General features: G+C 35.0%; 2 protein-coding genes across 2 annotated transcripts; one reads left to right on the forward strand and one right to left on the reverse strand.

The window, feature by feature from the left end:
- The first annotated feature begins 653 nt into the window (after positions 1–653).
- On the forward strand, positions 654–1,839 carry LOC103343744 (pentatricopeptide repeat-containing protein At1g76280-like). The gene is made up of 2 exons (XM_008247382.2): positions 654–1,081; positions 1,205–1,839. The coding sequence occupies exons 1-2, from the start codon at positions 917–919 to the stop codon at positions 1,607–1,609; spliced, it is 570 nt and encodes a 189-aa protein (XP_008245604.2). The 5' UTR covers positions 654–916; the 3' UTR covers positions 1,610–1,839.
- Positions 1,840–2,192: 353 nt separating this feature from the next.
- On the reverse strand, positions 2,193–5,967 carry LOC148916640 (putative disease resistance protein RGA1). The gene is given in 3 exon segments (XM_089051689.1): positions 2,193–2,541; positions 2,633–4,843; positions 4,846–5,967. Coding segments are annotated over 2 exon segments (3,135 nt in total). The 5' UTR covers positions 5,774–5,967; the 3' UTR covers positions 2,193–2,541; positions 2,633–2,636.
- Positions 5,968–13,765: the final 7,798 nt, after the last annotated feature.

A 13,765-nucleotide genomic window follows, 5' to 3' on the forward strand; every position in this document is an offset into this window, starting at 1 on the left:
TTTAGCTATCGTACAAGTTATAACATACTAAAAAGATGAAAAGGAAAAGATAAGGCAGTTAATTTTTTTTATAAATAATAATAAAACCATCATATACAACCTATCTGAAACAAGTTCGAAATAACTAAATAATGCTACAAGATCTTTGGAAGTTATGTATTATTATTACATATGGCCAATTTAACAATTATAAATTTTTATGAACTTGGTAGAATTATTATTACATGTACATAGGTGGGTAGTTGGGTCAATAAAAGAAACTTAAAAAATTTGAAAAGGACATAATAAAATAGAATTTAGGAGAGGGAGGTGGACAATGTCTTACAACTTACATCTCGAGGAAAATGCGTGTCGTGTTGTAGTGGAGCCAACTGTCACAATTAACACAAACAAATAAAATACAAATTTATAAATAAACCCAATTCTAGACATGTATTTATAAAAAAAAAAACCCAAGCACTATTTAAACTTAGAAACACACTCAAAATCAACCCCAAAGTCAACTTTTTGGGTGTGTTTATAAATGAGTTTTGAGTGTGTGTAATGATGGGTTTTGGGTGTGTTTATATGAAACCCAATTATTTTTTTCTGACTAGAGTATTTGCAATATATGAAAGCACTTAATTTCTTTTCTTTTGTTTTTGGTCTGAGAATGTACTTCCATTTCAAGTTGAATCGATAAGCTATAGAAATTCTTCGATAGCCCATTGCGTGACCACATTTTTGGATGCAATAAGAACTCTTACAAAAAGAGAATTTTTTGTTGTCCTCATTAGTTTCATTTATGGAAAGTTCAGATGTTTATAATGACATTTAAATGAAGACAATTACTGCGTTCATTTTTTAAAAACGAAAAAAGAAAAACAAATGGAAAGTTACATTTTTGTCTTCTCTGAAAACACAAGTAATTTAATTAATGATGATGACTTTGAGGAAGATGTTGAATCTTGTTTTGTTCCAGATTCTGTTGGAAGATGATGACATTGAGGAAGCATTGAATCTTTTGGATCAAGCCAGTTCAGAACGCAATGAACTTGATACCTTGCTATTTAATACCATTCTTGAAGAAGCCTGTGAAAAGGTAAGATCAAAAGAGCAGCATGGTTCTCGATATACATGATCATAATTTGATCAACCACAAAAATTGTGGTTGCATTATTCGATAGTAATATATATTTTTCTTCTCCCCTGCAATAAATGTCAGGAAGTGATTGAGGTAGTTGAATTTGTCGTTGAGTGGATGCACCAAGAAAAAGTCCAGCCGGATCCAGCGACCTGCCATTTTGTTTTCTCTGCATATGCCAACAGTGGTTTTCACAGCACGGCCATGGAAGCGCTGCAGGTTTTGAGTATGCGCATGATATGTGAAGAAGATGGCAGCTTTCCAGAAAAGGCAGAATTTGAGGATGACTTCATCTTTGCTGAAGACACGGAAGCTGAATCACGAATAGTACAGCTTTTTAAAGATTCTGAAGAGAAGCTTGCTGTTGCCCTTTTGAATCTAAGATGGTGCGCCGTGCTTGGCTTCCCAATTTCATGGTCACCTAATCAAAGCCCATGGGCCAGAAGACTGTCATCTAACTACACTGCCAGGAAAGGAGCCACCTAATCATGATTTATATATAGGTGGCATTAGGACTCCAGTGAGTTTCCCTTTATTATTATTATTTTTTGTTGTGGTCGAACGAAGTGTAAGGCCTCCTCAGGAAGGGGAGAGGGTGAGAGGCACAGATGAGGTCGATGAGGCACAGATATATTAGATTTGTATGAGGCTAGGCTATATTTGAGAAAATTAGGGGATGCCCTTTTATCTTTTTTGCAAGTTTGCTTTGATCGCCATCTTCTGTTGTCATTGTACTTTTCTCCGCAGCTTAGAATGAGTTGTTCTCCTCCAGGGAGGGAAAGAAGGGTGCCGCTGGCAAATTCTTTAAATATTTTCTTCCGATCCACATTTATGGTTTGGCGTGTAGAAGTTCACAATTTTTTAGACAAAAAAAACTTATAAAAATAAAACGATAATTTTGTCATTCACAATTTATGGAATAAACAACATTACAAATTATAGTTGTTTATGAAGAGTTTTTATATTTTTGCGTGAAAATGATAATTGGATTAATTAACAAGATGAATATTTACATCTCACAATTTAAACAAAAAATTATCACTCAAAAATTAAAACAAAAGATGAATAATGAAGAGAATTAACCTCATTCTTTTGCAGATCAATCTGAATTTAATTCATAAATATCAGCCATTATGACAAAATACAAACTGGTTTCACAACACGACATCAATTTCAAAAGCCATAAGGAAATTTGAGAGTTACAATTACCTAAATTCATCACTGCATATCCATGAAAGAAAAATAAGAAACAAAACGGAATCATGTGAACATACCAACAACAAAACAATGCTAGGATGAAGGGGTCATCATCTAATACATATATACCACTTTGTTGGTGATCTGCTGTTGCACAATCACAATCAAGCCATAAGAGTTTTTAGTGCACTGACCCAACCCTTAAAGATCATAAAATGGACCTGAAAAATAAGAAAATGAAAGAGCTGAGGTTGGTTGCCATTTGAATCAAAATGTGAATGCAAAACAAAGAAATTAGTTAGAAAAACGCACCAAGCTAGGGACGAATGCGAATGTCTGGGATGTGAGCAATCTTGGACCAGTCCTCACCTGTTTCTTTCTGGCATCTTTGCTTTAAGATAGGGCAATTTAGAATTGTCAACCTTTTTAATGAGGCGAGGCAACGAAGCCCTTCTGGTAGTGACGCCAATTTCGGGCAATCCCAAATTTGCAGTTCCTGTAAGGAGATGAGGCGACCCATCCCTTGATCTGGTAGTGATGCCAAATTAGGGCAACGATCAATTGAGAGCTCTTGGAGTAATGTGAGGTTTCCAATCCCTTCTTCTAGCACATATTCTATATCCTCAACGTCCCTAATCTCCAGAAACTTTAATTTGGAGGAGGGAACAAAGGAGGAGAGAAGGACCTTCCAACTGCTGCTCTCTAACTCCAGTCTATCAAGATTTGGGTACAGCGGCATGGAAGTTAGGTTAGGACAATTCCGTATCTCTAAATAAGAAAGACAAGGAAATGAAGAAGCTGAAGCTGAAGCTGTTTCATTCCTCCACCATCCCTTGAGATTAGGGCAATGAATTAGACGAAGACTCTCTAAGGAGGGAAAGAAGGTCGTCGATGGAGAAGCAGCTGACATCATCATCATCTCATCACCGGCAAAGTCCTTAACCTTGTCTTCTGCTGATATGTGCTCCAAATTCCTTAACCCCAAAAGCACAAGACTGTTAAGAAAAGGTAAATGATCCAACGGTGGAAGATGTTGGCATCTATCACAGTTATACAATCTGAGATTAACAATATTTGTGAGAGAATGAAACCAACTCGCAAACCTCGCACCCGGGTATCCGTCAAGGACTAACTGTTTTAGACTTGAATGGGGCTGCAGCGCTTCCATTGACTTAATAATTACATCACTCTCCTCCTCAACCGCATCACTATTTTCTCTTTCGATGCCCATCCAATGTAAAGTCAACGAATAGAGATGTCGTTTCTCCTTCAAATTCAATTCTGACACCATATCTTTCTTGTACCTCAAATTTCTGATCTCCAACTCTCCTCTTAAATCCTTCAACTTCCCCAACTCACTGAGCCCTGCACTGTCCCTCAACATGGATTTCTTTTCACTCAAAACAAACATACTCAAAGTACGAAGACAAGTCATTTGGCCCAATCCAGGAGGAATTCGAGCCAAGTTATCACAATATTGCAAAATCAAATGCCTCAAGTTTTTCAATTTCTTGATATCTCTAGGCAGTTCCACAAGAGACTGACACCATTTGAGATCTAGTGTTTCCATATTTTGAAGTTTGACTATCCAATTTGGAAGTCTCTCCATTTTGCTGTTATCACTAAGATCAAGATATCTTAAATGTTTCATTTTCCTAAGACATTTTGGCAATTTTGTAATTCCCAATCCATTCAAACTCAACATACGCAATGACTTAAAATTTGAAGCAATTGTAGCACAAAATGAATTATGGAATGACTTCTCTAGGCAGTTCCCGTATTGCCTTAGGAAAAGAAAAGTCCTTAGCTTATTTGATTCCAGCAAGGATGTCGGTATTTTCCATTCCGACGAATAAACATCAAAATCGAAAGATACATGAAGAAGACGTTTTGCATCAAAATCAGTCTTATTGCGATCTATTATTCTGCTTCCCTCCCCAGCCACTTTAACAGCAAGTTCATTCATGAGATCATGCATTTTACAGCTTGTTATTATACCAAACTCATCTTTTTCTTCTTCTTGGAAAAAAGATCTCCAAACTAGTTCGTTATAATATTCATAACCAACATCTTCCAAGCACTCATTAGGATTTGAAGACTTAACGAACCCTTGTGCCACCCACAGCTGAATTAAATTCTCTACGGGAATCTCATAATCTGGGGGGAACAAACTACAAAAAGCAAAACAATGTTTCAAATGTGATGGGAGAACATCATAACTCAGCCTAAGTGTTGGTATAATAACATCTTCTTCTTGACTTATTGTTGAAAGCTTGTTGCTCTTGAAAGCCAACCACTCACTTTCTTGATGTTTAGAGTACAACATCCGTCCTATGGTCCTTACAGCAAGAGGAACCCCCTGACATTTTCTAGCAATCTCCTCCCCAATGGCCTTAATTGTTGAACTCTCTGGCTCTTTTCCCTCTTTGAACGCCATTTTCTTAAATAAAAACCAAGACTGCTCTTCATTCAAGCCCCTTAAGTTATATGGTTCAGCTGTATCTGCTATATTTGCAACCTTTTACTACGAGTAGTTATTAGTATTTTACTACCTCTTGCACCACCCATCAACAAGTCTTTCAAGTCGTCCCATTTTCCATGATCTTCATTCCACACATCGTCTAACACAAGGAGGTATTTCTTTCCATCTATCTTTCCCCTAAGATTCCTTTGCAATTGATCCATCCTGAGGTTTTTTGGTTCCTCATTAGTTGCAGATTGAATGATTTTCTCAGCAAGTACATTCAATTCAAACACATTGGAGACACATGTCCACATTTTCAGCTCAAAATGATTTTGAACCACCTCATCGTTGAAAACTAGTTGGGCAAGTGCAGTTTTTCCCAATCCTCCAAATCCAACTATGGAAATAGTTGAGACATTTTCTGTAGAGATGGGATCCAAATCCAACAAAAGTTGAATAATTGCGCTTTTATCTTCATCTCTCCCTATTATATTATCCTCGCGGACAAATGAGTGGGTGACCCTCTCTCTTATTACAAATCGTGCATCTTCGTGGTTCACTTGTAATTGACCAAATGTTTTATTCGAGGTAATCTCATGAAGTCTCTTGTCAAGATCTTTTATCTTATGACCAATTTTCAGCCCAAAAACAAGCGGGTTTGAGCTAGAGAAGAAGCTGCGTACCTGCTTTGACACTTTATTATTTCCGGGCACCATTTGTCTCCACTGAGCTTCAGTATAAAACTCATCGAGCACGTCATCAGCTTCATAAACTGCATCTTCTACGCTTTGGAGCCACACTTTGACTTCATTATTGTTGGCTTGTTTTTGCTCAGCATCAAGAAGAACAGCTTGGAGTTGGGAAACTTTCTCCTTCAGCTTTTGGAGGTCATCTTTGACACCCCAAAGCAAGGCAATCTCTTGGAAAACAAGGGAGCCTAACCTTCCAATGATCCCTTCTGCAACGTTGAAGAGGACTCCTTCTGCCATTGGAGAAAGGAAAAGAGTATTCACTTGGAGAAAGGAAAAGAGTATTCTTGACGAAAGTTGTGGTTTGTTGATAGAGTTATTTGGTGTGGAACAGCAAGTGGAACAAGAGTAATAATAATTGGACAAAGGAAAGAGGAAACATACATCAAATCACGTGGGAAAGCTTTGAATATTTGGTGTGGAACAGCAAGTGATATCCGTTGGTGTTGTTCACTTTGAGAAATAAGCAATCCGTTGGTGCTTTATGTCAACAACAATAGATGCCATTGCCAGCTATCTTCTTTCATATTAATCTCTATTTTCATATCAAATTACCAATACTTTACAATATCATGTAATGTAATGGTTTTCATATCAATTATTATCTTCTATAGGCATGCCAATTTATTAATTTGTTTTTAATTTCTCTAAGCATATCAATTATTTATTTATTTATTAGGCTTTTCAAGCCAGTTATGTTTTGCATAATTTTACATTATAATTAAGATATCAACTATAACATAATGTGTGCAATTAATTAATAAGAAAGATAAAAGATAATATTTTGGAGTTGGTTTTAGGTTCGACTTAAATAGACGAGAAATTAATACTTACTATGGAAAGTTTAATTTTATTGGATTAATACTGGTTAAATTTTCCAAAAGGGGAATGCTAGCTATATTTCTCATTTGATCTCATCCCATCGAAATAATTTGATAATGAAACCCACTTATCTTTGAGACTTCCTTTTTAAAATTATATCTGTAAAAAAATCAACCATATCGAAAAAAGTTTAGACATTTTATTGTTATAAAATAAATAGACGAACTTAATATTTTAAATAGACACAAGTTTGACCTTAAAAATTAACGATTTTAGCTATCGTACAAGTTATAACATACTAAAAAGATGAAAAGGAAAAGATAAGGCAGTTATAACTCCCAAAAAAATAAAGGCCAAAAACACTTTTCCTCAATAATCCCAAAATGCCAGCTGGGAAAACAGTACTTTTCCATGCTGGCATCATCTTCCACGTGTCAGACAATGACTCCTCAACTCCCCTGCCACATTGGCTCTCTTTTAAGGCTTTGGTAGGGCCCATGAAATTGCTTAGTTCCAGGTAGATAGATGCCGTCATAGTTGGATTTGGGACCAAGCAATGTATAATTGTGTTAATTAATTCATTCCTCTGTTTCGCAAATGGGTTCTTTCTTGAGTGCATGTTCATAGAAAAACAAAATGAAAAATTACTTCTGTAACCAAAAATAAATATTTAAAAAAAAAAAAATATTATTACTTTGCACTTACGCCAAAATGCCCAAAACCAATGTGGTTGTAGGTAGGGACTAGGGAATAGCAAATACTTAATGAAGAAATGCTTCACAATGAAATGATGCATAAAGATTAAAGAAATAGAGACAAAACTAATGTAAAACACCAAAAAGAGACCATTATATATGTATACTCATTTAAGCTAAGATCCGTTAAGTGTGGAAGTGGAACATCCCAACTAAAAATACAAAATAAAAATCTTTTAGGTTTAGCTACTGTTTCACATACGAAAGACTATTTTGTATAAGTAAAACTAAATAAACGAGTAAGTAATCAAAATTCTAAAATATGTCTTTAAATACCTTAAAATTTCTTCAAAAATTTTCCCCATCATTTCATTCCACATTTTTTACAAATTCTATCACATTCTCTACTTGTTATCAACTTTCCACACTCACAAAAATACTATCCAAAAAAGCACTGGGCTTTGGGAACACATCTTACAAAAATACACAGATGAAATTGTGAGATATTGAATCGAAAATACTTTATTTATTGACATTTGAAGATGAAGATAAGAGATACCACGTCGACAAAAATCTAATCGGAAATCTGGATAATTACTCCAAATTCCATAAATAGCAATTGGAGAAAGGAAAAGAGTATTCTTGACGAAAGTTGATAGAGTTGTTTGGTGTGGAACAGCAAGTGGAGCAAGAGTATTAATAATTGGACAAAGGAAAGAGGAAACGTGCATCAAATCACACAGTGCCACAACAAGTCTTTCCGCATGGGTCGTTGTCTTGTGCTGCATATGCATGCCAGCTTTTTTTGTCTGTGTTGTAGCCTTTTGAAAGTGCATTCCAACTTTGTTTTGGCACCGCATGGCCAGGCCATATTTACTTTTCTGTGCCTTCACATGGCGATGGGGACGGGGTCGTCATAGTTTCTGAGAAATTGTCGGTGAGGTCCCTCCCCCTTCTCCTTCCCCACTGGTCATCGTTCGAATCCGAGGAAAAAGTTACCCCCTTCCTAATCACTGTAATTCAAAAAAGCAAAAAGAAAAAAAAAAGCCATTTGCTTTCAAAAGAAAAAAAGCCACTTTTTCTTTTACCCTCTGTTCAGGTGTAAATGATTTTATACAAGGCTTTTTTGCGTTTGAATTCATTTAGTCTGACATTCAGCACCAGAAGAAAGCCAGAAACTCTTTTATACAAGGCTTTTAAACAGTATGGCCAACAGGTAATTGCTGGCACCATTTAACCAAAGAGAGCAGCGAACCACCAACTTTTCATGTAAAACCAGTAGCAGGAACTAATTAAGTGAGACTTGAAATAATGATAAAGTGCACCAAAACAAAAGAAATTGGAAAATATACAACTTTTTTGTTTTCAGGTTCATGTTCCACAAAAGCCACATTCAATTTGAAAAAAGAAATTACAAAAAATACTAAATTTGCTACAATAACAAGAACCACGTTATATGGAATGTATTTGAAATAACTAGATGTTGTACATTTGAAATTGATTTTAAATGACTACATGAAAGGAATCATTTGAAATCAATTTGTTTTCTTCCTTTCTTTCTTGTCTAGATCTTGGCATACATGAATTACAATAGTCCATACAAACAAATTTGCCTTATAATTTTATCTAAATCCATTGTTTTGAAGTTCCTCCATGTAGCCAAATTCCCAACAAATCAAAATATGAAAATCCAATTTTAGCATCCGTCCGATACAATTTATAGCAATATTGATACCTCAATAAGTCAATATAATAATTCATACTAAAATCTCATAAAATCGTGTTTGCTTATTTAAGATGTAAGGAATATAAACAGCCAAAAATATCATTGAAAAAACATTAGTATTTCAAAAGTCCATTTTTCATACTTAGTCAAATTTTGAAAGAAAACAATTTTTCAAGTAGATGTGGAGAGACTTGTTGTGGCACTCCTAATTAGGGATCCAAGCCTCTGCATTTAGCATTCATGCATTTACACACATTTAAGAGAACTCAACCAGACCTAGGAAGAGAATTTATGAAATCCAAATCTTTTTGACATAGTACTGCAATTAAATATGCAAATTCACAAATGAAAATTAATTGGGCACAAATACTAGTACTGCATATGAAAATCTTATATGTGCCTGCCAACTACAGAACTTAAAGGTGTATGTGAGGAAAAGGGAGTGAGGGGTGGCTGCCATGGCTAGCAGTTGGGGTAGGAGGCTGGGTCAGGGATAGGATTCCTTTTTATTTTTTTTATTTCAGAGTTATTGAATAAATATAATAAGGTGCAAATGGTTAATTTTTGGTTTAATACAATTATGACGATGTGGACTTATTAAAGTTCATTAGATTAATCTAATGGTTAACATTCACTTAAATGTGTGTAAATGCACGGATGCTAAATGCAGAGGCTCATGATCCATTAATTAGAATTCTACTTTTCATTAGACGTTTTACCACAAGTCAGCCGTTTTCTAAAAATGTGTTTTCCTTTTCAATAATTCAGTGTTTCCTTTTTTTTTCTTTTCTTTTGTGGTCGAAAGATGAAATTTCATTACGAAAAACTCACCCAAGAGAATGGTACAAATACAATAATACAAGCACAAGTCTAATATGCAATATCATATGAATAAAAGCAACAGACTACCCCAGATAATTATATCAATAGATAAACAAAACTAAAAATTGATAAAAACTAACAAAATTACAAACAACACAGCAACAAAAACCACCGAAAAACATAAGCACCACCAAACAGCCACCATAAACCAGCAACACTCAAGGCAACCCCAAGGTAAAACAAACAGGACCATCAAGACATAAAGGAGGTGGTGCAAGCACTCGAGCTGTAATTTAATGTTCTTTATTTGCTTTCCGTTTCAACTTAAGTTGATCCCATGTTAAATTTGGTTTCTATTTTTCTAGTATAAGTACATTGCTTTACATTACTAATTACTAATTAATAATTAAATAACTTGTTATGAACGTACAATTATCCTGTACAGTAAAGTAACCTTTGAAGAATCTCTTTCACTTTCAAGGACAGTTCTCTGGGCCACAACTTTAGAAAATTTTTCCATGCCTTCACGTGGAGGTGGGTATGGGGTCGGCATCATTATGCAACAATGATCTGACTGGTGTCATTATTTGACAATGACCTCTTGTAGATGTAACTGTGCAGGAATAACATCCAAATTCCAATCGATGTCCTGGGCTGTTTGAAATTTGAATTTAAAATCCACTTTGAATAAATTGGCTTCCTCTTCACATTCATAACTGAAGGAAATCTTGCATCATGCCTTCGCAAAATTTTGGGGCTTTTGAATACTCTGGAAGCTGATGCGTTCTTCACTACAATAAGATTCCGAAACTTCAAAATTTTAAAATGTATATATTTTTTTTGGAATAACAATCCGTTCTTCTTATTGTGATGTTCTTGTTGTGAATTGAAAATAGATAGAGTGTGAAAACAGAACAATTTCCAGGATTGTTCTCTGGGGCACAACTTTTGAAAACTATTGTGTCCTCACATGGCGATGGGGACGGGGTCGACTTAGCTTCTGCGCAATTGTTGGTGTACCAAATATCTCATTCGCGTTCTATTCTTCATTGGTTTTTTTTTCTTTCTTGCGTTAGAATTCTTGTGAAAATTCGTTGAGTTTGACATTCAGCACCAGCAAACCACCAACTTTTCATGATAAACAGTAGCAGGAGAACAAAAGAAATTGGATAATACAACTTTTTTGTTTTCAGGTTCATGTTCCACACAGAAGCTACATTCAACTTGAAAAATGAAATTATGAAAAATAAATTCATGATACAACTTTTTTTGTTAGATGCACAATCGTGCCTTCATGAATCTCTTACATCATTCATTGGCAGTAAGACTTGCAGAGAGATTTGGCTTAGTCTGCTAGAAACATCCAGAAAGGGACATATTCAATACAAGTGCTAATGTAGAGCTTTGTCAAATTTGCTAGAAGAAGGGTCATGTTGCGTTGAACTGCTATGATAGAGGTGATTTGAACAATACTAAACTTGCTACAATAACAAGAACCACATTAGATTGAATGTATTTGAAATAACTAGATGTCGTCCATTTAAAATTGATTTAAAATTACTGCATGCGATGAATAATTTGAAATCAATTTGTTTTCTTACTTTTTTTCTTGTCTAGATCTTGGCATACATGAATTACAATAGTCCATACAAACAACTTTGCCTTATAATTTTATCTTAATCCATTGTTTTGAAGTTCCTCCATGTAGCCAAATTAAGTTGAGAATAAATATTTAAACACTGTGGTGGCAAACGAGACCTATAATCCAAAGAATAAACAACACAAATCAATCATCACAATTTTACGAGGTTCACTCATAATTGAGCTACGTCCATGAGGTTGCTAGGATTTTTCACTAATTAAAGAAGAATACGAGTACAAGAGCACTTTGCTAAAATACGAATATGGTTTGAATACTTTATGTTAAGTTGTATTCTTCTCCATAAGGAGGTATATATATGAGTTTACAAGTGTGCTTTACAAGGAAATATTTACATGAATTAATTAGGAGAATATCTCCTAATTATACAAGGATTGTCAACTACATGAAAATAAGGAAATAAATCATCTAATTAACTTAGAAAATAAACCTCCTTGATTTGTTAGGTTAACTCACGTCAACACTCCTCCTCAAGTTGGTGCATACACGTCACCAATGCCCAACTTGATAAGTGAGTCATGAAACACTTGTTCAGAGACAACCGTTGTCAAGACATCCACTAGCTGATCTTCTGATTTTACAAAGAGTAAGCAGATGACCTTGTTCTCAATTTTTTCTTTGATGAAATGTTTATCCACCTCAACATGTTTTGTTCAATCATGGTGAACTGGATTGTGAGCAATATTAATAGCTAACTTGTTGTCACAATGTAACTGCTTGGGCTTCTCCCGTTTAAAACACAATTATGTCAAGAGTCTCTAATCCACAATTGTAACAACCCGGTCCTTAATTAATATTTAATTATTAATTTATTCCAATAAAAGACCATTATACCCCTAGAATATTTTAATGGTTTAAAAGTTGACTTTTTAACCGGAAAGGAATTTGGGTCAGGTCGTTTCAATTGGTATTAGAGCATTAGGTTAACTTCCTATAGACACAGCATCACATGTGCATCCTTAAAAATTTGTTGAGGTTTTCATATGAAAAACATATTATACATGTTTTTGTTTATATATATATATATATATATATATGGATATATTTTAAGTTCAGTTGAGAATCAGTTTATTGAAAGTGTATGTAAATAACAGATTATGATTTTCAAACCTACCACAAGGTACCCCCCAGTTGCCTTGAGACGGTTGGTTATTTTCCTCATGAGTTTCGGGGACGCCTAAACCATGTAGTGCCAATATCGGCTCGGATTGAGAGGTTGTCTCCGAGACACGCGTTTGCGGATCAGGTGACTACGGTCCCCGAGTCCGCCAATTTGCGGCTCGAGTTGACTTTTTGTCACCAAGACCTGCAGAGGAATTGACGGATATCGGAATTGAGATACCAGGAATTGTGGATCGGATATGGGGGTACACCTAGGTGGAGAGAATTTGAGTTTTGAAATGCTTTTAAACTACATTGAGGATTTTATACAGTTATCACTATTTTCTTAAGCAACACCTTTGTTTTACACGTAATATATGGAAATATATATATATATATATATATATGTATATGTTTCCTTATGAACCTTACGTGAGTTCGATACAAGGGTATTCGGAACTTGTTTATTTTATTTTATTTTAATCCACTCTGCTTTAAGTTGTTTTATTTTATTTTATTTAAGTTGTTGGCTTTCATCTTTTATTATTGGATATGGTATTAAACAGTTCCAGTATTTCTAGCATATTTTGCCCCACGAGTCTTACAGTTATCTGGACCGTGGGAGCCATAATTGCGGATCAGGTTGACCAGATGTCTCCTGAGTCTAGCAAGGATTATAGAGCAAGATGAACTATACATTCAATGTTTTTAGAGCAGGAATACTGTTTGGAAAGTCATGCATAAGTAGGAATGCACGAGTTAGAATGTTTGAGATTGCCAGAGTACTATTGTTGATCTGAAAGTTGAGATGAATCTTATGAGCAGATTGATTTATTTGAATTGTTGCAACCTGAGACTTGAGTGCTACGATGCTTGACTCCTTTTGGATATAATTTGATACATGTTGGCATTGTGATATAGATATATATTTAAACATATATACTTGTTTTACAGGCAGAATGTTTTTGGGAAATATTCAGTTTCTGGGAGACTACGAATTTTGGTAGAAGTCGCACTGAATTTCATTTAATTTCAGTTAAAAAGGGCAATTAGTCTTTTGTGCCAGCATTAGCCAGGTGTCGGACACTCATAGGAAAAAGAGAATTTTAGCTAAATATCATATTAATGGCAGCAGAGTTTTAAATTTATCAGAAATTCAGTTATTTATCATATCTTTTCTGAGTTTTATATTTTCTTAAGCCAGCTCAGGTATTCAGATATAAATGTGTGGCCTTTGGATTTTATTGATTGCCTTATAGATACAGTTATTGAGATGCAAGTGGTGAGTGCAGTCTAGAAGAGCAGACTTGAGAACCCGAAGTAGCGATCGTGGGCCAGTACCCTCACCCCACAAGTGAAGGGTAAGTAAATTTCGAGGACGAAATTTTTATAAGGGGGTAGATTGT

Source organism: Prunus mume, linkage group LG5, assembly GCF_029339155.1.
Source record: "Prunus mume cultivar Tortuosa linkage group LG5, ASM2933915v1, whole genome shotgun sequence".
Taxonomy (NCBI): domain Eukaryota; kingdom Viridiplantae; phylum Streptophyta; class Magnoliopsida; order Rosales; family Rosaceae; genus Prunus; species Prunus mume.

Bases quoted from the DNA above. Each gene is read 5' to 3' on its own strand.
- LOC103343744 (XM_008247382.2), top strand. From the start codon at position 917: ATGATGATGACTTTGAGGAAGATGTTGAATCTTGTTTTGTTCCAGATT. The intron at 1,082-1,204 runs GTAAGATCAAAA...AATAAATGTCAG, and splicing joins TTGAAGAAGCCTGTGAAAAG to GAAGTGATTGAGGTAGTTGA.